This window comes from Oncorhynchus nerka, linkage group LG14 (genome assembly GCF_034236695.1).
Source record: "Oncorhynchus nerka isolate Pitt River linkage group LG14, Oner_Uvic_2.0, whole genome shotgun sequence".
Lineage (NCBI taxonomy): Eukaryota > Metazoa > Chordata > Actinopteri > Salmoniformes > Salmonidae > Oncorhynchus > Oncorhynchus nerka.
This window is the reverse complement of record NC_088409.1, coordinates 73,770,893-73,793,662: the sequence shown is the minus strand read 5'-3', so window position 1 is coordinate 73,793,662 and position 22,770 is coordinate 73,770,893. Positions and strand designations below refer to the sequence as shown.

Below are 22,770 nucleotides of genomic sequence, written 5' to 3'. Positions count from 1 at the left end.
AAAAGGAAACACCAGGAAAAATCACAATGAGTTATGGAGAAAAGGTTCAATATGTATGTAACAACTTCAGCACTCCTGGCTTTCCTTCCCTCTACTGACATTTCCCTCCATACACCGTTAGTTCCCTCATCTGTACTTAACAAGCTATCCCATGGGAGGGTGTCTACGGGGGATATGGCGCTAGGTGTTACCTGTTCCTCCCCTCATCCCTGTCTCTCTTTGTGTAACCCCGTTCTTTATTAGCAGGCAGTGGTAGAGATAGCACATCCTCCCAGTTGAGTGGTGCAGGCTTGGATGGAGGACACGTGGACCTCTGCTTCACCAGCTTGGCTACAGTAGAGAGACAGCAGACAACCCACACACTTATTTAAATCAAGCTAAAGAGAACATTAGAAATTAGCTCTGTTAAACATATGCATGCACGATATGTTTGTGTACAGCATACAAACACCCACATCAACTATGCAACAGAGTTAGCTATATCCTCACTAACGAACATTCCATGAGCCCTTAACTACAGTACATGAGAAGTGTAATAGCTGCCTGTACCATTGCTTGTCCTGGCGTACTGCAGCTTGGCGTACTCTCTAGACTGGACGGTCAACTGGTCCAGGTCCTGCTCCAGACCGAAGAGGCCCGAGTTGGAGAGGACGGGGGTAATGGCATAGGGGTCAGGGCCCTGGGAGTAGGGGGTGTTGGAGCCCTGGGTGTAGGGGGTGTTGGAGTATTTGTTGTAGTAGGCTAAACCGTGCAGGTCCTCAGCAGCAGCTGTATTGATGGTGCTGTAGATGGGACTGTCTGTGGACACTGAGCTGTACTGGCTCAGGTAATTGGAGATGCCAACTGCGGGACAGAAATAGAAATAAAATAAAAAATGTAAAGTGGAACCCATTTCCTTGAATGAACCACTTCATCTTCCCTCTGCAATTTCCTGGTCAATCACAAAAGCTCAAATAGGTTCCATCATTTGAGCAGCAATGGCGGCTTATTACTATTAATTTAGCCTCTGTTCAAACTACTGCATTTTATCCCACCCTAAGTTGCAAGAAGTGACTGTGGGCTCTCACCATTGTAGTATCTGTCTGTAGAGTCCAGTTTGCCAGAGCAACAGTTGACTGAGTCTTTTCCATTGTGGGCAAGGCCAGGGGCTGGCCAGGAGTCTGCTAGCCATGGGTAGTTCCCCATGTTGGAGTCCAGGATCCCTGGTCTACTGTAGGCAGATGGAGAGAACTAAAAGGTCAGATATTACTGTAAGTCTATGCTGTTTGTAATAAAAAGAGTCCACTCATTCCTTTACTTAGATGTGTGTGTGTTGGGTATATGTTAGATATTACTACACTGTCGGAGTTAGAAACACAAGCATTTCGCTACACTCGCAATAACATCTGCTAAACACTTGTATGTTACCAATAAAATTTTATTTGATTCTTGTTTCCATTGAATATCTGAGTAAAACCAAGATCTCTACCTTCCGTTGCTGAGACCAGATCCTTCACTGTGAGCAAATCCAACTGCAGGAAAAACAACAAAAGCAATGGTTGCAATTATAAGCACATCTTACTCAAAGCAGTGGAGGCTGCTGAGGGGAATGGCATCAAACACATTGCAGCCATGCTGCTGAGTTTGACCTAGATACACTAAAAGGCATAGATCACAGCAACACTAGGATTCTGAACCCACAGATTACAACAAGTCACATTTTAAGACACTCAGATACCCAGACTTGGCAAACGTGATGGTGACAGGATTGGAACAGATTAGTGGTGTAATGCTAAGGGTATTGTTTGTATGCTATGTGAATACAATGTTGGGGTTGAGGTTAAGGATGTTACAGTATACCTGCAGGTGTGTAGGCAAATGAGGTGGTGTAGTGTCCCAGCTCTTTCCTCCTGCGGTGGCGACAGTATAGCCAACCACTGAACCCCATGAGCACCAGCCACGAGGCCACACCCAACCCAGCGATGAACGCTGGTTGGCTGACCACTCCCGTGATCTGCTCTGATAGACTGAGGCTGCTGTCTTTCTGCAGAGGGTCTGAAGGCATGTCCAGTGACAGGGCTGAATGATAGAGAGTCCAGGTTATCAGTCCGGCAAATTCATTTCCAATATGGCTTCCTGAATAAACAGACAACTAACTTACCCCATTGGTTTCTAGCAAGTAGTGTTGATATACTGTATACCAGTAACAAACAATTTAAAAACCTCAAGCCTCGTCTTTAGTAATCTACCATACTGACTGAGGACCAGGGTATTAATTGGCTATTAATGTTGCATCTAAGGAAGGGTCTCTTCTAGTGGTAAAGCTGACTCACTGAGGACCAGGTCTATAGGTGGGCTATGTTCACCCACTCCCAAGTTGGTGACTGCAGCCACCATCACACTGTACTGGAGGTCTGGCAGCAGCCCAGTCAGTAGGATGGACAACCCCAGTCCATCAACTGTCCTGTTGATATGGCTCTCTGTCTTCAACTCAGTGTCACTCCCCAGGCACCAGACCTGGCAGACAGAGAAATAAGCTTGATACTGAGTGGTGGAGAGACAGAAACTCTGGAGGAACAGAAATGGGACAGAAACTCCGGAGGGACAGAAACTCCAGAGGGACAGAAACGACAGACAACATTTAATAACACTAGAAGCATCAAGTCGATCATGTTGCCAAGAGGACAACTGAACCAGAAGTGGAGATATTTTTTTGCTAGCCGGCACGACATGGGGATACGATAGGCTTTAAAACGCCTTCCCAGAAAAGTCTGAGAAATGTTTATTTATTTTTGTTGACTGCAAAGCAAACCAAGAGCAGATCCAATCGACAAGATGAGGACAAGTGATTTAAATCTGAGGACTAAATTAGTTAAATTGTGTTTTTGCATCCTACAGAGCTGTTGCTGTTAACTGATACTAAGCAATGTTTAATTAAAACCACTAGCACAGCATTTCTATTCAGCACAGCATGTTTTTGGCAACAAGGATAAAACCGACTGCTTAAAATCAGCACATTGATGATTCAATCAAATAATACATTTTCTCTTTCCCACGACCAGCTGTAGTGACTAATTAACTGCCCACTTTTCACTAAATTCACATCAGACAGTAGTCTAGAGTAGCACTTTCCTCGAACCAGGTACAGCTTCAACATTCTCCACTCTGTAATCTTACCTTGTACTCCAGGACTGTACCACTCTGAACATCAGCGGGGGGAGGTTCCCAGGAGACACTGATGCTAGAGCTGTTGCTGAGCTGGACCACCGACACAGCCTGCGGGGGAGCACTTAACACTGGAATGATGTGAACATGGATAACTGTCGGTTAATGAGACCCAGAGACTTTGGTCAATAAAATACATGTTCCTATACGCATGTGCTGTGGTGTCCTACAATAACATATCACAGCATTGAGTCATTTTAGAAGCAAACAAATCTTTATAAATTCTAAGGGAATGTCTGAGGAAAATTGATTCTTACTGCCCTTGCAGCAACAATAAAATGTAGTGAACTGCTGTATGCCTACGGACTTCACAGAGAAGGAACATCCTGCATCCCGCTGTGTGTCTTACCCTCCTCAGGGGTGCGTAGCTGCACCAGGGGGCTGTCCAGTCCCTGCAGCTCGTTGAAGTAGGGGCGGACCTTCACCTCGTACTCTGTGTCCGTGTGCAGGTCTGATAGGACAGTGGTGAGCTCAGGCCCCACTTTCACATTCTGGACTAACCAGGCGCTGCCAGTGGAGCGGTACAGCAGCCTGAATCCCTGCACGTACTGAGACTGACGTGCCACCTGACCAATGACAGAACACAGGGGGAGGGACATAGAGGTGGTTAATTATATATTTCCCGAGATATTATAAACTATGGAGCACAGTACAAAGTTGCATGTTGTTTCTCCAGGTTATGACACTCAGTTTTACTCACAGTCCAGGAGACCTGGGCACTGCTGGGTGATAGGACCACAGGCTTCTGCAGGTAGAGAGACACCTCCCCCAGTTCTCTCTGCACCTGTCTGCGGTCTACCCCCTGCTCTGTAGGACTCCCATCTACAACACCACAAGAGAACTGCACTCAGAACAGACTGATGTCATACCACACTGCACTGAGAACAGCCTGACATCATACCACACTGTACTGAAAACATCCTAATGTCATAACACACTGCACTCAGAACAGCCTAACAGCACAGAACACTTTACTATGAAAAAGTCAAAGTGATTGAGTGATTATACACATATTATATGCTGTTCTGTGTCCATACTGACCCTGTGTCCTGATGGGTTCAGAGATTGGGCTGGGGTCACTCAGACCGTAGGAGTTCACTGCTCGGACGATGAACAGGTAGACAGTGTTTGGGTACAGGCCGATGACGGTGTGCTTCTCCTGTTTCACGTGGTCAGCTACCGTCTGCCACACACTGCCAACGGATTGGCTGGAAAATAACATTAATCAATTAAAGGTTGAATTCTGGGAGGATTGTCTGGCCTTGTCCTTATCCTGATATGATAAATAACGCAACAATGAGTGTGGTTTGACAATTTGGGTCCTCTAGCATTGATGAATGTTGGGTAATGCTATTATCGTCTCAGTTCAGTGAGGACCTATAGTACATATTACCTAGTCTATGGTATGATTTGTCCAGTCAATTACCCAGTGAGTGATAACCAACCAGTCAAAACGCATTAGCATGCTTCATTTCGGCTGGCGCCTAGCCAGGAACCGACTGAGTGTGCTCGCAAACTCCCTGAAAAGACCTTCACTTGAAAAACAAGAAAAAGTGTCAATAGTACTGTTTGACCATTTTTAGATGCCGTAGCCAGTAAACACTTCCTCAAAATACTATGAATTCATCTAAAATAACTCCCAAAATCTGTCATTAATTTTGACGTTTTTGTGGAGGATTTCTTAGTTGCGTAATTTACTACTCAGATGTTTGTTGTAGTCTTTCTCAATTAAAAAATTTGCATGAAAGCGAGTCGTCTCTGGTTGAATGACAAAAAATAAGAATCCCTACTGTTGACCAATCACTGAAGAAAGGATGAAAACTTCGGCTCCGAAGAAAAAAAAAGTGTGCCCGAACAGGCGAAAAAACCTTTCCTTTCCAGGCGAAAAAAAAAACCTTTGTTCGTACAAAACTAACAAAAACACATCACAAAATGTTGTCATAATATATGCACAAATTCTTCCGACCTGTCTTGCCTGGAAAGCATGTGGACGCCTTAAAGAAGCAGCACTAGAACTCTGACCTGCTCCTTAAAACTTCTTAGGGCTGCAATCCCGTTAACGGGATCCATATGACAACAAATTTCATAATTAAAATTTCTCAAACATACATGTATCTTATACCGTTTTAAAGGTAATCTTGTTGTTAAACCCACCACAGTGTCCAATTTTTCAAATAGGCTTTACAGCGAAGCACCACAAACGATTATGTTAGGTCACCACCAACTCACAGAAAAACAGCAATTTTTCCAGCAAAAGAGAGGAGTCATAAAAAGCAGAAAGAGATAAAATGAATCACTAACCTTTGATGATCTTCATCAGATGACACTCATAGGACTTCATGTTACACAATACATGTATGTTTTGTTTGATAAAAGTTCATATTTATATAAAAAAAAACTCAGTATATATTGGCGCTAGTTCACTAGTTCCAAAAACATCCGGTGATATTGCAGAGAGCCACATCATTTGACAGAAATACTCATTATAAATGTTGATGAAAATACAATTGTTAGACATGGAAATATAGATATACCTCACCTTAACCTTTTTGGGATAGGGGGCAGCATTTTCACTTTTGGATGAATAGTGTGCCCAGAGTGAACTGCCTCCTACTCTGTCCCAGATGCTAATATATGCATATTATTATTAGTATTGGATAGAAAACACTCTGAAGTTTCTAAAACTGTTTGAATGATGTCTGTGAGTATATCAGAACTCATATGGCCGGCGAAAACCTGAGAAAATCCAACCAGGAAGTGGGACATCTGAGATTTGTAGTTTTTCAAAGCTTGGCCTACCGAATACACATTAAGATATGGATGAGATTGCACTTCCTACGGCTTCCACTAGATGTTGTTACGGATACAGGTATTCTGTGTGTGTATCCTGTGTGTGTGTGTGTGTATTTCTTTTCTCTCCTTCTCCCCTCCTCACAAGTGGCAATCATTATTCCCCAATCAGTCATCAATCAGTCGCTAATCAGAAGACACACCTCCTCCTGTTTCCATTACCCAATCACATCCCTTTTCCCATGGTTTAAAAACCCATTCAGTTGTTTCCTCTTAAACTCAATCTCTCTGTCATACAATCTCTCGGTAGTTCTCTTGTTTGTTTTAGCACCTCCAGATCACTTTGTCCCCACCTGTGAGTATTGTTTGTGTTATGGTGTTTGATGGTGGAAAAAGGGGGAACCAAGACAAGTTGCCCATGGGCATACACTACCCATAGGACTACTTTGTCTAAGAACACTAGGTAGAACTGGGCGGACCACCCACTGTATTTTTGGTTAGTTAGTTAGCTGTATAGTAGTAGGCTAGTCTAGTTTAGGGGTGTTGTTGGATATTTGTTTCTTTCCTTGGGTCCAGCTCAGCCCCTTTTCCTGCCCCCCCTTTACCGTGTGTTTTCAAATAAACCCTGAGTGTTTGATGGTAATTAAGTTGTCTGTGGTTTTTCGTTCGCACTTTTACTTTGTCACTATTATAATTTGCATGAGTTTACGGGTCTCGTTACCACCCCCCTTAGACTGCCGGGCCAAAAAGGGATTCGGAACAGATGTCAACCGTCTTTTGAAACTTGAATGAGGATTCTACTATAAAGGGGGGGCTCATGAGTCCTCTGAGTCAGTGGTCTGGCAGAGAGCCTTGGTCTCATGACGAGCGCTCCCGACAGAGTTACCTCGTGTTCCAGTGCTTTTTCTGAAGACAAAGGAATTCTCCGGTTGGAACATTATTGATGCTTTATGTTAACATCCGAACGATTGATTCCATACATGTTTCTAAAGGAGTGTAACTTTTCAAGTTTTTGTCTGGATGAAATGCATGAAAATGGATTACTGGACTAAACACGCTAACAACAAGTGGATATTTGGACATAAATGATGGAACTTTATGGAACAAATCCGTCATTTATTGTCGAACTGGGATTCCTGGGAGTTCCTTTTCATGAAGATCAAAGGTAAGTGAATATTTATGGTGTTGCTTCTAACTTAGTTTTTTCCAAAATGTCGGACATTCCTCTGGCTGTTTTGGGCTCTGAGTGCCGTTCCCAGATTATGCTTTTTCCGTTAAGTTTCTTTGAAACCTGACACAGCGGCTGCATTAAGGAGAAGTCTATCTTTAATTCTGTGAATAACACTAGTATCTTTTATCAATGTTTATTATGAGTATTTCTGCAAAATCACCGGATGTTTTGGAATCAAAATATTACTGCACGTAACGCGCCAATGTAAACTGAGATTTTTGGATATAAATATGCACATTATCGAACAAAACATACATGTATTGTGTAATATGATGTCCTATGAGTGTCATCTGATGAAGATCAAAGATTAGTGTTTCATTTAATCTATATTTCTTCTTTTTGTGACTCCTATCTTTGGCTGGAAAAATGGCTGTTTTTTTCAATTTGGCGGTGATCTAACATAATCATATGTTGTGCTTTAGCTGTAAAGCGGACACGATGGGTAGATTAACAAGATGTTTATCTTTCATTTGCTGTATTGGACTTGTTAATGTGTGAAAGTTACATTTAAAAAATATATATATATATTTTGCGCGCTTCCTTTTCAGCGGAATGTTGTTGAGTAGAAAGGTTAATGCAACCGCTGTGTCAGATTTTAAAAAAGTAAACCATGCAATAACGGTGGTAAGAATTTTAAAAAAAAATGATCCACCATGGAGTCAACAGAAATCACATTATAAATATTCCCTTACCTTTGACCTTCATCAGAATGCACTCCCAGGAATCCTAGTTCCACAAATGTTTGATTTCTTCAATAATGTCCATTATTTATGTCCAAGTAGATACTAAACGCCCTAACAAAAGTACACAAATCGAAACGCTCATGCAGGTCCAGCCGAACGTCGGACGAACTTCAAAAAGTTAAATTACAGGCCGTAGAAATATTTCAAACTAAGTATAGAATCAATCTTTAGGATGTTTTTATCAAATCTTCAATAACGTTCCAACCTGAGAATTCCATTGTCTGTAGAAAAGCCATGGAACGCAGGTCGCTATCATGTGAAATGCGCGTGACCAGGCCCTGGCTCTCTGCCAGACAACTGACTCAAAGAGCTCCCATCTGGCCCCACATCACAGTAGAAGCCTCATTCAAGTTTCTAAAGACACTTGACATCTAGTGGAAGCCTTAGGAAGTGCAACAACCAATATCCCACTGTGTATTCAATAGGAGCTGGGTTGAAAATCGACCAACCTCAGATTTCCCACTTCCAGTTTGGATTTATTCTCAGTTTTTTGCCTGCCATATGAGTTCTGTTATACTCATAGACATCATTCAAACAGTTTTAGTGTTTTCTATCCAATAAGAATATGCCTATATTAGCAACTGGTACTGAGGAGCAGGCCGTTTATTCTGGGCACCTTTCATCCAAGCTACTCAATACTGCCCCTGCAGCCATAAGAAGTTTTAACTACAGTAGGTGTCAGATAAGGGGCGGCAGGTAAGGAGCGGCAGGCGTTGGACTAGTAACCGAAAGTTTGCAAGATCGAACCCCCGAGCTGACAAGGTAAATAAAACTGTCGTTCTGCAGTTAACCCACTGTTCCTGTCATTGAATATAAGAATTTGTTCATAGTTAAATAAAGGTAAAAATAAGACCTGAGTAACAATCTGCCCTCTGCTATCCTCCAACCATCCCTCTTCTTCCATTAAGCCCTGTTCTCTAGCCCTAGGAGGGTTAGTGGAGGAATAATAGGAGACGTCCCCATCCAGCAGCTAGCTCTATTTAAAGACTGTGCTCTGTTAGATGAAGTTTGAGGAAAGTAGCTAACAGCTACCCATGGGAATGTCTAGTCTCAAACTGTGCTGTCAGTCTCAGTGCCAGGCAGCTTATTGGCCTGTATGTGTGTCTGGCTCTGCCTGCCCAGAGCCTCTGCCCTCTTTGCCTCTGTGATAAGAGCTCTCTGGCTAGTCTCTCCTTCCATAGCCCCAGGTCGGTGCCGTCCAGGACCACAGGGAAAATTATGCTTTTTTTTTTAATGCTTTATGATTTGATTTAATCTGCCATGGCTCGTTTTCCCTTCATGTCATTATTTCCTACCACTGTTGCACATGTATGTTAAACCAAATGGAGAATCCCTGTATGTGAATACAAATCAAGGACACAACTGATATAGCAACAGACCTAGAAAGACCCCAGTACCCAGCATTGAAATAGAAATCCCCTATTTATATAGTACCCTGCAGAGCCATGTATTAAGAGAGGTTGGACAATGTGGTTTCTAAATATGTCTCTGGTACCCAGTCCTTGCATGTCATACCGTACCTGAAGGCCTCGATGATGTAGGAGGTGACAGCGGCCCCACCCTCGTGGGGGTTGGACTGCCAGGTGAGGGTGACTGTATTCCTGGTCACATCCGTCACCACCGGCTTCTGGGGCGGCCCTGGCAGCTGGATGGACTCTGACACCCGGGGAACTGATGACCCAGGGGCTCCGTCCTCTGGGACACAAACAGGGATACGCCATTAGATAACATGAGACAGTGGTGGTATGTGATAATGGTAACTTGGTGTACCGGGATATAGTCTGAGTTTGACTGTTTATTTTTCAATTCTATTTATCTACACACAGTAGTGATGAATACTGTAGCGAAAGTAGGTTTCCATAAAGTATAATGTACATTTACTGTATCATTTGAAATCAATGGGGTTTGTATGGTTTTGTGAGGCGCCAAGGTGAGTGTGTGTGTTTACCTCTTATGGTGAGTGTCCCGCTCCAGCTCGACTCGCCCGTGGCGCTGGACACCACACAAGTGTACATTCCCGAATCCTTATCCTAGCAACAGAAAGGTGCATTTTAGCTCCCTTTCATGAGGAGAGGGGACCCAAAACAATGGAACCACAGTGCTTTAGATACTTTCTGTGTTTGTTAATCCGAGTGGAGCAAATCTCAGCGGATCTCCTCTTTTTACTTATTAATTGCTTCCTTGTTCACTGCTTTGCCGCCGTCCTGAGACTCACTTTTAGAAGTGTAAAGTTCAAATGTTTTATGAAATGCCACTTTGCCACAAAGCAGACATCACTCAGCCACAGTAGTAGAAGGAGTCATATGTGCTGAACACTCCTGAGAGAACAGCAGTCGAAATGTGATTCATCTCCCCATGTGCATGGTCAACCTCACAGGTGTCTAACTCATTCCACGGAGGGCCGAGTGTCTACCGGTTTTCGCTCCTCCCTTGTACTTGATTAATGAATGAAGCTCACTTATTAGTAAGTCACTCCACTTACCTGACTGTCTAGGTCTGAATTGAAAGGAAAAACCAAAAACCAGCTGACACTAGGCCCTCCATGGAATGAGTTTGACACCCCTGGTCTACCTGCTCTCCCTTTCCACAGTACTGTATTATATACATTATATATACACATTATATATATATGCAGTGAACAAAGAAGCAATATGTTCTCCACTGTCCTAATGGTGTTACTAACACTGGGCTGGCAGAGTGCCAGTCTACTGTAACCAACATAAATTTATGTTAGATCATTCACCACAGCATCAAGCTCTGGTTTATGGATTGGTAGTATGTGGACAGATGAACTCTTTGTGAGTTTAACCACTGCTGAAATATTGAAGACTAGGAGGGGGCATCGCTAGGCTAAATATTTTTAGCCCCTCTTTCTCCCGCTACATCTCGTCCTCTCCATTCCCCTCCCTCCCTCTCTCTCTCCATGCCAAGCTAATGCATCTCTTCTGTTCCATTGAGCGCAGTGACATGGCAGATTTCCCCTGCCTCAATGATGCATTGGACCTTGTGTTAATGCTCTAAGTTTGCTGAGCACCACTGCTGAGAGAGAGAGTTGTGCCAGAGATGTAATTAAAGGCTTTGAAATCGTTAATCATGCGTGACCACAGTCAATTAGCACAAACCAGGCTGCTCTCCCCGCTCCGCACGCTCACCTCCAGGTGAGGCCATAGCACAAAAGGGCCATGGACTGCTCTTTCATCAAAGCTGAATACATTTACATTTACAAACAAGCCCCTTCATTAACATTACAATTACACACTGCATAGGCAGGTAATCACGCCAGAGAGGTCGGTTTGAAATTCAGTTTCACCTTGATTTCAGAGTGGTACAGAGTGGCAGAGTGGTACTTATAATGGAGGAGAACATAAAAACATTTGTTGGTTGCCCTCTGGTTTTGGAAAAAGTACAAATGTAACAATGATGGATGGCAGGCATTTCTGTACAGCCGTGCGATACTAATTTATTAATGAGGATCAAAAGACAACCACAGCCATATTTTTATTCCATGACATCATACACATACCTCAACATTAGTGATCTGCAGTGTCCCGTTCCCCATCAGGGTCATGCGGGGGTCATCCCCCACAATCCTCTCCCCGTCCTTTTCCCACATGATCCTTAGTGAGGGTCCACCAATCGCATGACACTGCAACTGGGCAATGGACCCCAGACCCAACGTCTGATTGGCTGGGCCTTGACGGATGATTGGTGGAACACGGTCTGAAGGACCTATGGGTGAGAGGGAAGAACAGACAGGATATTATGTCAGTGGGTCCTGTCACACACACTAATGTCCACTTTATTTGACAGTGTTTATGTAGAGCTGTCGAAGGCTATCTTCCCATCCATATACAGGTATGTGTGTTGTAATATCAATATATTTTTGCTGGGCTCTTCTCCCAGTACCATATGCCCTTCCTCGTCCCAAAGTAACCCCCTCCATCCCTCAAACTCACCCCCTTCCACCTCCAGCAGGGCTTTGGTCAGGACACTTCCTGCTACACTGATGGCCTGGCAGATATAATACCCAGAATCCTCCAGGTGCACGTCGGTGATGGACAGCTCACCACTCATGGAAACAGAGTAGCGACCGGACTGGGAGAGGGGCTGGCCAGGAAACAACAGCATCTACACACACACACACAGAACAACTTGCATCTTAGCTAGTGATGAATCAGAGAGATGGTGTATCCAGTCATTATATGGCCATCACTTTTCCAACACAATACAGAATAGCAGGAGAACTACAGACTTTTGGTTTGGTCTGTTGGCTTGATGTGAGCTGACAGATGCTTTACACACGGCCAGAGTGATGAGAGGGGGAGATGGGCATGAATAGGGGGAAGGGACAGCCTTCCATTTCATTCCTCTAAGAGGCTTAGACTGAGTGAGAGGACCAGGGCTATAAGGTCACAAGATAATCCCAAAAGTACAGCAAACCGCTTCACAAACAGGGGACCAGGCACATCAACTAATAGACTGGAACACATTTAAACTTACTCAGAGAGCCTCATGCCAACTTCCCCCTGCCTGGCAGATCTGAGGGTTAACTCCACTATGTTCTCTACTAGAACCATCTAGACTAAATGATCTTGATTGTTCCCCCGCTGTTATCAGAATGTTATCATTAGGTATTTATAGTAAGTTATAATGATAGAAGGTTTTAAAGTGTTTCTGTGCCTATTTCCCAAGGAGGCAGCTCCTCTCCCAGATGATGTAGCTCATCTGAGTCACTACCCTCATCTATCCTTCCTCCCCCTCTCTTCATCTGTCTGCAGGTAACAGTGACTTCCTCGCCAACGCATTTCCTGTGATTCCTTCCAACACCTATTGGTTGTCGCCTCTCACAGCCAAATACAAACGAGCTCCCTCCCTCATTTCACCTCGGCCAACGTCTCTTTAAGAGCACGGGCAATCCAAAAAAATGTGTGAAAAGCATTGTTAAATCGAACAATTCCCCGGCTTGTTTCAAGCTGAGAGAAATCAAACGAGTCCCCACCAAACAAACATGGTGAGAAAACTATTTGTATGCTGCTGATCAAAATAAGGCTAAAACAAATCAAAACCCTACTTAAATGTGACATAACATCATGACTTTGTTGATCAGTTTAAAGTGCCATTTATCTATGACAACGTATGTTGTAGTTTCTACAGTACATAGTTGGAATTTTATTAGTCATTTTTAAAAATGTTTTATTTAGGAAGTAGTCTTTCTTGACCACTCACTTCCTGTTTGTCAGGAAGTGCCATCATTTTTACCTGGCTTCCTTCTTTCTTCCAGAAGATGGCAGGTGAGGGGTTTCCTCTGGTGCCGCAGCGGAAGGTGACACTGCACCCCTGAGCGGAGATCTGGTCCTGGGGTTTAATGGTGATCTGTGGGGGCACTGGAGAGTAGAGCAGAGACACTCGGTTAGAAGATTCAGATTTGAGGCTTTAAATTATAGCGTTTAAATTCACAGTTTTCTCCTGCCTCCCCTGCATAATCAATACCTACTATGTAATTCCAGAACAGTATTTATTCAACATTTAGCATATAGAACTACCCTTTTTACTCCATGATTTGACTGCTGTCTTTAACTCTCTTAACTCTCGTTAACCCTCTGGCAGTTGATATGGTTTCCCTTTCTGATTAATCTGCCTTCTCATTTTCACATTATCGAGTGAAGACATTGATGCCTATCTTTTATACTGAGACGAGTCATAATCTAATTCCAATCTTAAACTATTGTGATGGTATTTGTGGGTTTACTTTGGAGTGATATCAGTGGAAATGAACTGGCAGTCAGGTTGTGTTGTGGCCACAGCTTGCTTCTGATCCCACCACATCCTGTCTTCCTATAGACTTTGACTGCACAATGACAGCATTGACTCCAATTCCATAGATTCTGAGCTCTCCTGCTGTTTACTCTCCTCAGCAGGCTTCTTCCCTGTCTTCATACACACACCACACACACACGGGATCAGGCTAAATCCTCAAGGGAACTGAGTCATCTGTGTCGTGTCTTGATTTTCACTCTGAGGGAGAACACAGCAGATCTTCCCACATCAGAGATGGAGCACGCACACACAGCCACGGAGAGAGACTGACTTCATTACACTAACATCACTAACCAGCCAGCAGGGGGGATGTAACTATGACAGGGAACCGTGTCGAGAAACCATGTTACTAAACATTAATGTGGTTTATGTTCACTTCAAATAGAGTCATGATCAGAGTGAACATGTATTGGCAGTTCTGTTACCTTTTAATATTTAGATATATATTTTTTTACAATATAAATGAATAGTGGTATTTTTCCATTGGAATAATTTCGCATTCAGCAATCATGGGTTTCTGTGGTAACAAACGAAGTGAATGTCTGAACTTTGTGACCTCATATTTCAACACACTTCTTTAATAAGAGTACAGCAGATGTGTTTGTTTGATACCAATCCTTAATCTGGCACACATTAAGTCACTGTGTCAGAGTACAGGCTTACTTACTGCACTGCCTGAGTGCTGCAACAGGCCAGTAGACTAGAATCCTGACCATGCAGTAAGTCATGTTTACAGGCTCTTTTAAACCATTAGGTGCTGATGCTGAATGCATTAAATAGTATAACCCCTCTAGCTTTTAAAATGTATTTGAAAAAATCTACAAACAAAGTCAGAATGGTGTGGGGGAAATACAACGGAATGAGATGGCTGACTACAGTAACATGAAAACATGACATCTACTACATAGTCAATGAAACACGGAACAGAAGGAAGGGAAGGCATTGTTTGAAGAGGTTTAGATTTCATCAGGACTGACAAAAGCAATGGAGGATGAAGTCAACCCTGCTGCCCACTCAGCCAACACACACACACACACACACACACACACACACACACACACACACGCACACACACTTCTTATTAATAGTGGTCCTGCTTTTTGGCAGTGTGTTAAACTGCACCATCTCCCAAACAGCTGTCAGAGGGAGTAATCCATAGGGTTTAGCATAAGCTTCTGTCAGTGGAGTTGAAGAGAAGAAAGCCCACCACAAATACATTGATATGACAACACGTATTCCAACACACACGGATGGATGGGCAGAGCTTTGACAACTCTAAATGACCACTGTCAAATGAAGTGGACATAACAGTGTGTGACCGTACTGTACAGTATGAGAAGGGTGAGAACACATATCAGTGTGTGTGATTGAGTGAGAGAGAGAATCTTTGTTTCTTACCATGGACCTCTAGCGTGGCTGAAGCCTCTGTCTTGCCCACGCTGTTCTCAGACATACAGGTGTAAGTTCCCCCGTCCTCCCCTCTCACCCTAGTCAGACGTAGGCTGTTGTCACTGTGGATCTCAAACCTAGAACAGAGACACACAGAGTCAAAAGTATTTTCACAAATCTAACCATTGAGACAGAAAGACCAGGCCCATGTCAGAATACCCATACTTCCGTTCCAAATAGTAGGAATTTTAAATATGCGTAAATAGAACGTTTTATAGTATGTGAAATTTCGAGACTCAAGTAAGCTTTAGAATGCCAGGACGTTATACTCATTTTGGGTTTTCATCTAGTAGAATTCAATGCACACTTTTAAAGAAGAGAATCGTCATTCCAGACTCACGTGTGATAATCAGTTAATAATGAGATAAGGAACGCACTGTACTCAAATTAATGAATGGAGGAAATCATCGCAATTGTGCATTAGACGACACATTCTCAGTAGGATGAGCCCAGTAAGATGATATTTGTTGCTTACTGCATTTGTTTTGTATGTTCTAAATGGTATGTAGTACGATTAGTACATAGTATGTAGTTTTAGTAAGTAGTAGGCAAGACAGATTTTGGAGACGGACCAGGTGTGAGAAGCACTGCCTTGAACTATGTACAAGTGACCTTGAATGTACCTGACCCTCTGACCCATCAAAATGTAACTGTATGAAGTCATCTGAAACTGTAGATTAAAAAAACTATTAAATACAGAAAGGATGAGTCAACCCTATAACTTAATAGATCTGCAGAGAGAGATTTACAAGTCAACTGTGTTAGGGTCAAATAGCCAATCAGAATGGGCAGAGTGAGTCACCTCCACCACCATGAGACCTCCTTAGAGTAATTCAAGTATTTTTATTTTCTTACCCATCCACTGCCCCTCCCCATAGTTACAGCATAATCATAATAATATAAATATTTATATTTTGTCCCCCAGATGATCTTTCAACTGCATAGTCAAGTCGTAGCGTCACATGTTAACTAAGGAATCCTCACTGGCCTTCAATTCATGCATTTGTATTGGCTGAGGGAAGGGAAGACATGAATAAATGAGTAATTACTGTAGCTGTGCTTTCTTGGTCACATACTTTAATCCCATATGTATCCCTGGTGAATGAGCTTCCCTAATTCTGTCAGTCTGTCTGTACCTCCAGCACTGCATCAATCAATATGTCATATACTTTAAACCCATATGCATCCATAGGGCCATGCACAGACCTTTCAGAGGACATGTGCTCAAAATGACCCACCGCTTAAAAAAACATAACTTTTATCAATCATATCTTGAAATTATACCGAATGCCTCTGTAGCAAAATAATAAGCATAGCCCTATTTATTTCTGCAACACACTTGCTCATCACAAATTGTATGCAAGCTAGTTACAGTGCTTCCTAAACACATGATTTACATTGTCCCTCTCCAAAATCCACCAAGGAATGTGCTTTGTCGACACAGACAGTTTTCCCGCCGAAACCCGATTTGATTTTGACTTCTCCTAAAAGTGAATACTGGAACATATTTCGAATATAAGAATGTGGGGAATGGTCAGTGGTGATCTAAAGAATAATCATGTCATATGGGTTGTTATTTTGTAATGCCGTTAAAAAGGTTTTAAAGGAAATACTGTAACTTGAAAAGTATACACAACTACAGGTATGAAGTCTTCATCCTTAACGTTGTATATGAAATATGGAAAATTATTTTTTTGTCAAGATAGGAATGTGATTTTAGGAGCCATAGGATAATCTCCTATAAACTGTGCATGGTAGGTAGCTACGCCCAGAGTGAGGTCAAAGAGCGTATCAGCCTGACGGGGCCATCCCTTTCGGCCAGAGTGCATAAAATAATTGGTGGAGAAATTAACATTAGACCAGAAATGCGTGGAGCGGTAGCTACACATTTGAAATGGTTGGAACATTGAACCTCAGCATGAGGTGGAGAAAATAAACTCACCTCCCAGACCAGAGAGGCGTGTAGAGCTGCAGCTCACGTCCAGAGTGGTTTGAACCTTGAATATCAACACGGCGAAGAGGCGAGAAGCTCACCTTCCAGACAATCACTGGTACGGCTAATTAGCTGTTCAACGTCAAATATCTAGAAAAGTGAATTTAAGTGGGACCACCCTACTACTCTTCTCAAATCACCATATTCTACTACTCTCATCACCACTGGGAACCGTCAACACGGCTGGCTAGCCACCTTCCAAGGAGCATCTTCCAGAGTGAACAACAGTAGGAGACGGGAAAGGGAAGACCCCTTTCGGACAATCAGAGCCATACAAGCGTGCCGCTGAAAGGCCAGTGAATGCATTCATGATTTCTTACTTCAAACGGGTGGAGGTTTGTGTGCAAAGTATATGAGTACTGTGAGAAAAGTTTCAAAAATGTATCAATGATAAGTGTCTCTTTCTTTTTCTCTCTCTCCTTGTTGTTGTGTAAAAAGCCACCGTATTGTGTCAGTCCGCTAGGGACCTTTTCCTCATGCATTAAGTGGGTATGTTTATTCTGTGTTAGTAAATAAATAAATAAATAAACCAATTTGTATAGTAAGTAAGGCTGGGGTTTTTGCAGATGCATGAGGTTACGACTGTTCAGAATGATGATATGATAAGAGGTTATGATTTAATACGTTGACTGTTTTATGGATGTGATAGGTAAAGACCTTTAGAGTTAATTTGTGAGATGGTAACTCTATACACAACCGCTCACATGATGCCCCAAACTCCTAATGAGTTCATTGTTACATGATTCATTTAAATCAGGTAACAGTTAAACATAGTTAGTTGATTCGATAAATAACAGTCATCAGATTAATGAAAGTAAAGTCATGACAACATCGAAAAAGAGGATGGCTATCAATTGATCATTGATATTGATGATTGATGGAAATCTGCTAGTGACCTAGAGCGATTTATTTGACTGATTATGATTTATATTCAAAGCTCATATCAAGTAATAAGAATAACTTAATTATATAATATTAATAATCTTCTAACTCATGATATATGGCTGACTGTCAGTTGCTTGTGTTGATATTTTAGTATACGGTGGTCAGCTAGAGTCTGGACTGCCTGTGTTGCTGCTGCCCTGACATACATGTGCAACTCCCGACTGAAGAACAGGTGGAGTTGGGTCAGAGGGTCGTTGATGCAGCCTCTCCTCTCTACATCTTTCTGCCTCTCTCTGCTATGTGTATCAGCCAACCAGAGCGAATATTATTGATGGAGGCTAAATCAAGTGGTATCAAGTGTTATTAAGTGTTAATCAAATGTTGAAATTTAAACTAGGAGGGTGGCAAACTTGATGACGCCACAACGAATTGTGGGTAGTGGGCTCCAAACAACAATGACACAATATTTATACAACAAATTAATTTTGCGGAAGATTATACCACCACCAAAAAGGGCACTTCGGAGACTGGAAGAGGAAAAGGGCATGAGCTCTGCACAGGTATCTGTGCACATGCCTGTGCATTCCTGGTGAATGGGCTTTCCTCATTCTGTCAGTCTGTACCTCCAGCACTCCATCAATCAATGTGTCACAGTGTTTTGTCTATCTCTTCAGATGTCAATCAATCAATCAGTTTATTTTCTATGAGTGAGTGGACCTGTCCGTCAATGTGTCCTCACCTCCCGCGGGGGAGCTCCCCCTCCTCTCGACGCCAGCGTATCGTGGGGGCGGGGTCTCCATGTACCTCACACAGGAAATCAACGGTTTCTTCCTCCATCACCACCTGGTTCACCGGCCTCCGTATCAGCACAGGACGCTCTACATAGAGAGACCCAGAGTTACACACATGAAGACAGCGTAATACGCACACACACACACGCACACGCACACAGGTGTGAGAGACTCACCATACACCACCAACTCAGCAGGGTCACTGTCCCTCTCTCCCACCATGTTGGTGCCCACACACACATACATGCCAGCATCACTCTTCCTGGTGTAGGAGATCATCAGCTTGCCCCCACGCATCTGAAAAACAAGACAGTGATGACAGGTCATCATATCACTCCATGTATTAGCCTTTGGGCTTTTCAGAGGAGAGGCAGTACTTCCACCATCTGACATCAGCACTTCAAATGAATGTATAATTTATGATTCCACCTTCATCAGCATGTATCATTAAGGATTCCACCATCATCAGCATGCATCATTAATTATATTAATGGCCTTTGAGACAGTTTGGGTTGACTTGGGACTTAACTGCACTGAGCTCAGTGAGGTTTGGTTGGAACTTGAGTTGGTTGGAACTCTAGTGTATGCAAACTCTAGAGGGTTTTACTTCTAACTCTAATGAGCTTGATGCTGAAACTAAGGGGTCATAGTTCAGGGGTCATACAGTGCAGTGAAAAACTGTATAGGTGAGACTCACAGAGATGCGGTCATCCTTGCTGCTGACGCGGGCATTGTTCCTCTTCCAGGAGACGGTGGGCTCAGGGTGACCGCGGGGGGGAACACACTCCAGGACCGCTGGCTCACCGGCTGCCACCACCACATCACTGGGGGCCTGGCGGAAGTCATCCCTCAGGACTGGGAAGAGGAGAGCGTAGACATGGTTTAGTCTATCTATTCATATTACTGTACATTTATTTGACCTGGTAGGTAAACACATTTGGAAAAATAGACAGAGTCAAACTATATAGCAGATTGTTTTTATCTATCCCAATTTGTAAGTCGCTCTGGATAAGAGCGTCTGCTAAATGACTTAAATGTAAATGTAAATGTATTAATTTAGTACCTTTATATGTCCATTAAAACACAGTGTAGACATTGTTAATATTGTAAATTACTATTGTAGCTGGAAACGGCTGAGTTTTAATGGAATATCTACATAGGCGCACAGAGGCCCATTATCAGCAACCAATCACTCCTGTGTTCCAATGGCACGTTGTGTTAGCTAATCCAAGTTTATCACTTTAAAAGGCTAATTGATCATTAGAAACCCCTTTTGAAATTATGTTAGCACAGCTGAAAACTGTTGTTCTGATTAAAGAAGCCAGTTTGCGCTGTTCTGTGAAGTAGTACACAGTGTTGTATGAGATCTTCAGTTTCTTGGCAATTTCTCACATGGAATAGCCTTAATTTTTCAGAACAAGAATAGACTGATGAGTTTCAGAAGAAAGTTCTTAGTTTCTGGCCATTTTGAGCCTGTAATCACACCCACAAGTGTTGATGCTCCAGATACTCAACAAGTCTAAAAAAGGACAGTTGTATTGCTTCTTTAATCAGAACAACAGCTTTCAGCTGTGCTAACATAATTTCAAAAGGGTTTTCTAATAATTAGCCTTTTAAAATTATAAACTTGGATTAGCTAACACAACGTGCCATTGGAACACAGGAGTGATGGTTGCTGATAATGGGCCCCTGCACGCCTATGTAGATATTCCATTGAAAATCAGCCGTTTCCAGCTACACTAGTCATTTACAACATTAACTATGTCTACACTGTATTTCTGATCAATTTGATGCTATTTTAAATGGACAAAAAAATGTGCTTTTCTTTCAAAAACAAGGACATTTCTAAGTGACCCTAAACTTTTGAATGGTAGTGTATGTTATTGAGAATATGTTGTCTTTCAAATGCAAACTATATGAGATATATACATCAGAATTGGAGTACACATCAATCTCCAATGCGGTATTCTGTCAATGTCATCACAAGAGTAATCTCAAATATTGTCCTTGTAATCAATTTGAGCATATTTTATATGTAGAGTTTCTGTTTGAAGGTTAGACGAGAGGAAAACAAGCTGATTGGGTGAAAGCAGTACATTGTCTTTTGTGCTTGTACATGACTGTTCATATCCCTGGCAACTTCCTTGTTGTGCAGTGTTTTGATGTTTCCTGTGCCGCATCCTAGTCTGCAGTCTCTACTGTCAGAGTGGATGAATAATGCACATCTCTCAGTCCAACACAGACTAAACAAATACAAACACATTAATAATTTAACCTGTCAGAGGGAAAAATGGCATCACACATTAATGCAATGCTTCTGCCTCACACTGGAAACTATGCTAACTCACATCTCCACACTACAAATCTGACAGTGACACAACGACGACAGAACTAAAAAAGGGGACATGATCTTTATGTCACTGTCACACAGTGAGTTTAGCAGCCTTTTCTCTGCAAAGGAAGACCGGATGAGAGGCTTGACTTGGCAGCAACCTTTGTCATTAAATCCCAGCAATGATTGACAGAGGAAAGAAACTGTATGTGCTCTGATGCCTGGCCGAGGCCTCAAGAAACCTGTGCAGCACTACTATTCCAGTGTTGAAAATGCACACACACAATCTGAGGGTCTGCAGGTGACCCTCCCCTATGTACCCTTTCCTCCTTGACCAACACACACTACTCCAGAATAACATATCTTCTTATACCTTTATAAATATCTTAGGTTGGCATTTTACAAAGTAAACAATCAGACCAAGACCATCTACCTGCCTGTCAAACTATCCATCTGTTAGCACGGTAATGCATCAACACCCAATCAAATAAATTAGGACTGCAAATATGCTGTGAATTAGTCCAATCTCAAACATCAGTTAATCTATACTAAACACATGAGTGAACTCATCACCTGTCTGTCAACTGGTACGTCTCTCCAGCTAAACCACACTACCCCCATCACTTATTCCCTGACGTGTGTTTGACAGATCCCTCATCAACACAGCAGCTACCTGTGTCTTTTAAAATGGCCTTTATATTCACAACTACAGTGACTGACTGACTACCATCTCATTTAGTTTATCACAGCCATCTAGAGCATAGAGACTTTCTCTCCTCTATCTTGAGTTGTAAAGGCTGCAATTATCTTGGGAAACGTGTTGCTATGAATATTCCAATCTCTGAGAAGCAGACAAATGGTGGCTGAGCCGTCGCTGAGCCGGCTGCGTTTCAGATCCGCTGTCATGATTGAAGTGGTCATCTGTCGATCTGTCGATCTGTCTGCTCAACCTCCCCCCTCTCACCAGCCCCCCAATATGAGACAATCTGTCTCACACTCTCTGGCTGCCTGAAGTCACTGCCTGTTCAAATGCAGCAGTATCTCTACCTTTGATCATTTGGAGGCATTTTTTCTGTATTATAATGAAGCACATTTAATTCCTCAGCTGAGACTGGACTTTGTCATTGACGTGACATTTAAACTTTTAGAAAAGTCGATTTCTGTTTCCCATTTGTTTCAAAAGTAAAGGCTTGTTCAGAACATTAAAAAGCTTGTCAGAATTCCTCATCACATCCAACTGGAGTTTTTTTCTGTCTCAGATTGTAATATATCCATCTCATCTGAATCTAAGATACACAAGGCCTATCAGCTCATCCAAATAGTAGCAGTTGCACCCCTACAGTCTGGGGTGAGTTAAGTACATAGGCAGGGGGGCAGTTTAAGGGAACATTTACAGGCATGCGCTGCCTGAACATCTGTCCCTTCAGGGGTATAACGGAACCCCCTGAGCTCCCGTCCCACCTGCCCCCAAAACCCAACAAAAGGAGACGCCAACACAATTAAAGAACCCCCTTTAGACAATTGATGGATGAGCT

General features: G+C 42.6%; 1 protein-coding gene across 2 annotated transcripts in view; it reads right to left on the bottom strand.

Annotated features, from left to right (window-relative positions):
- LOC115141859 (roundabout homolog 2-like) overlaps positions 1-22,770 on the bottom strand; it is a 49,830-nt gene that overhangs the window by 3,848 nt on the left and 23,212 nt on the right. For both annotated transcript variants that reach the window (XM_029681153.2, XM_065000369.1), the window contains exons 3-21: positions 19,601-19,758; positions 19,080-19,200; positions 18,852-18,990; positions 15,184-15,311; positions 13,228-13,352; positions 11,925-12,096; positions 11,492-11,697; positions 9,917-9,998; positions 9,489-9,663; positions 4,246-4,412; positions 3,905-4,026; positions 3,554-3,770; positions 3,157-3,275; positions 2,313-2,496; positions 1,840-2,058; positions 1,469-1,511; positions 1,068-1,210; positions 550-843; positions 192-330 (exon numbers count right to left, since the gene is read on the bottom strand). In XM_029681153.2, the coding sequence (XP_029537013.2) occupies positions 192-330; positions 550-843; positions 1,068-1,210; positions 1,469-1,511; positions 1,840-2,058; positions 2,313-2,496; positions 3,157-3,275; positions 3,554-3,770; positions 3,905-4,026; positions 4,246-4,412; positions 9,489-9,663; positions 9,917-9,998; positions 11,492-11,697; positions 11,925-12,096; positions 13,228-13,352; positions 15,184-15,311; positions 18,852-18,990; positions 19,080-19,200; positions 19,601-19,758 (2,953 nt within the window). The remainder of the gene's footprint in view (positions 1-191; positions 331-549; positions 844-1,067; positions 1,211-1,468; positions 1,512-1,839; positions 2,059-2,312; positions 2,497-3,156; positions 3,276-3,553; positions 3,771-3,904; positions 4,027-4,245; positions 4,413-9,488; positions 9,664-9,916; positions 9,999-11,491; positions 11,698-11,924; positions 12,097-13,227; positions 13,353-15,183; positions 15,312-18,851; positions 18,991-19,079; positions 19,201-19,600; positions 19,759-22,770) is intronic.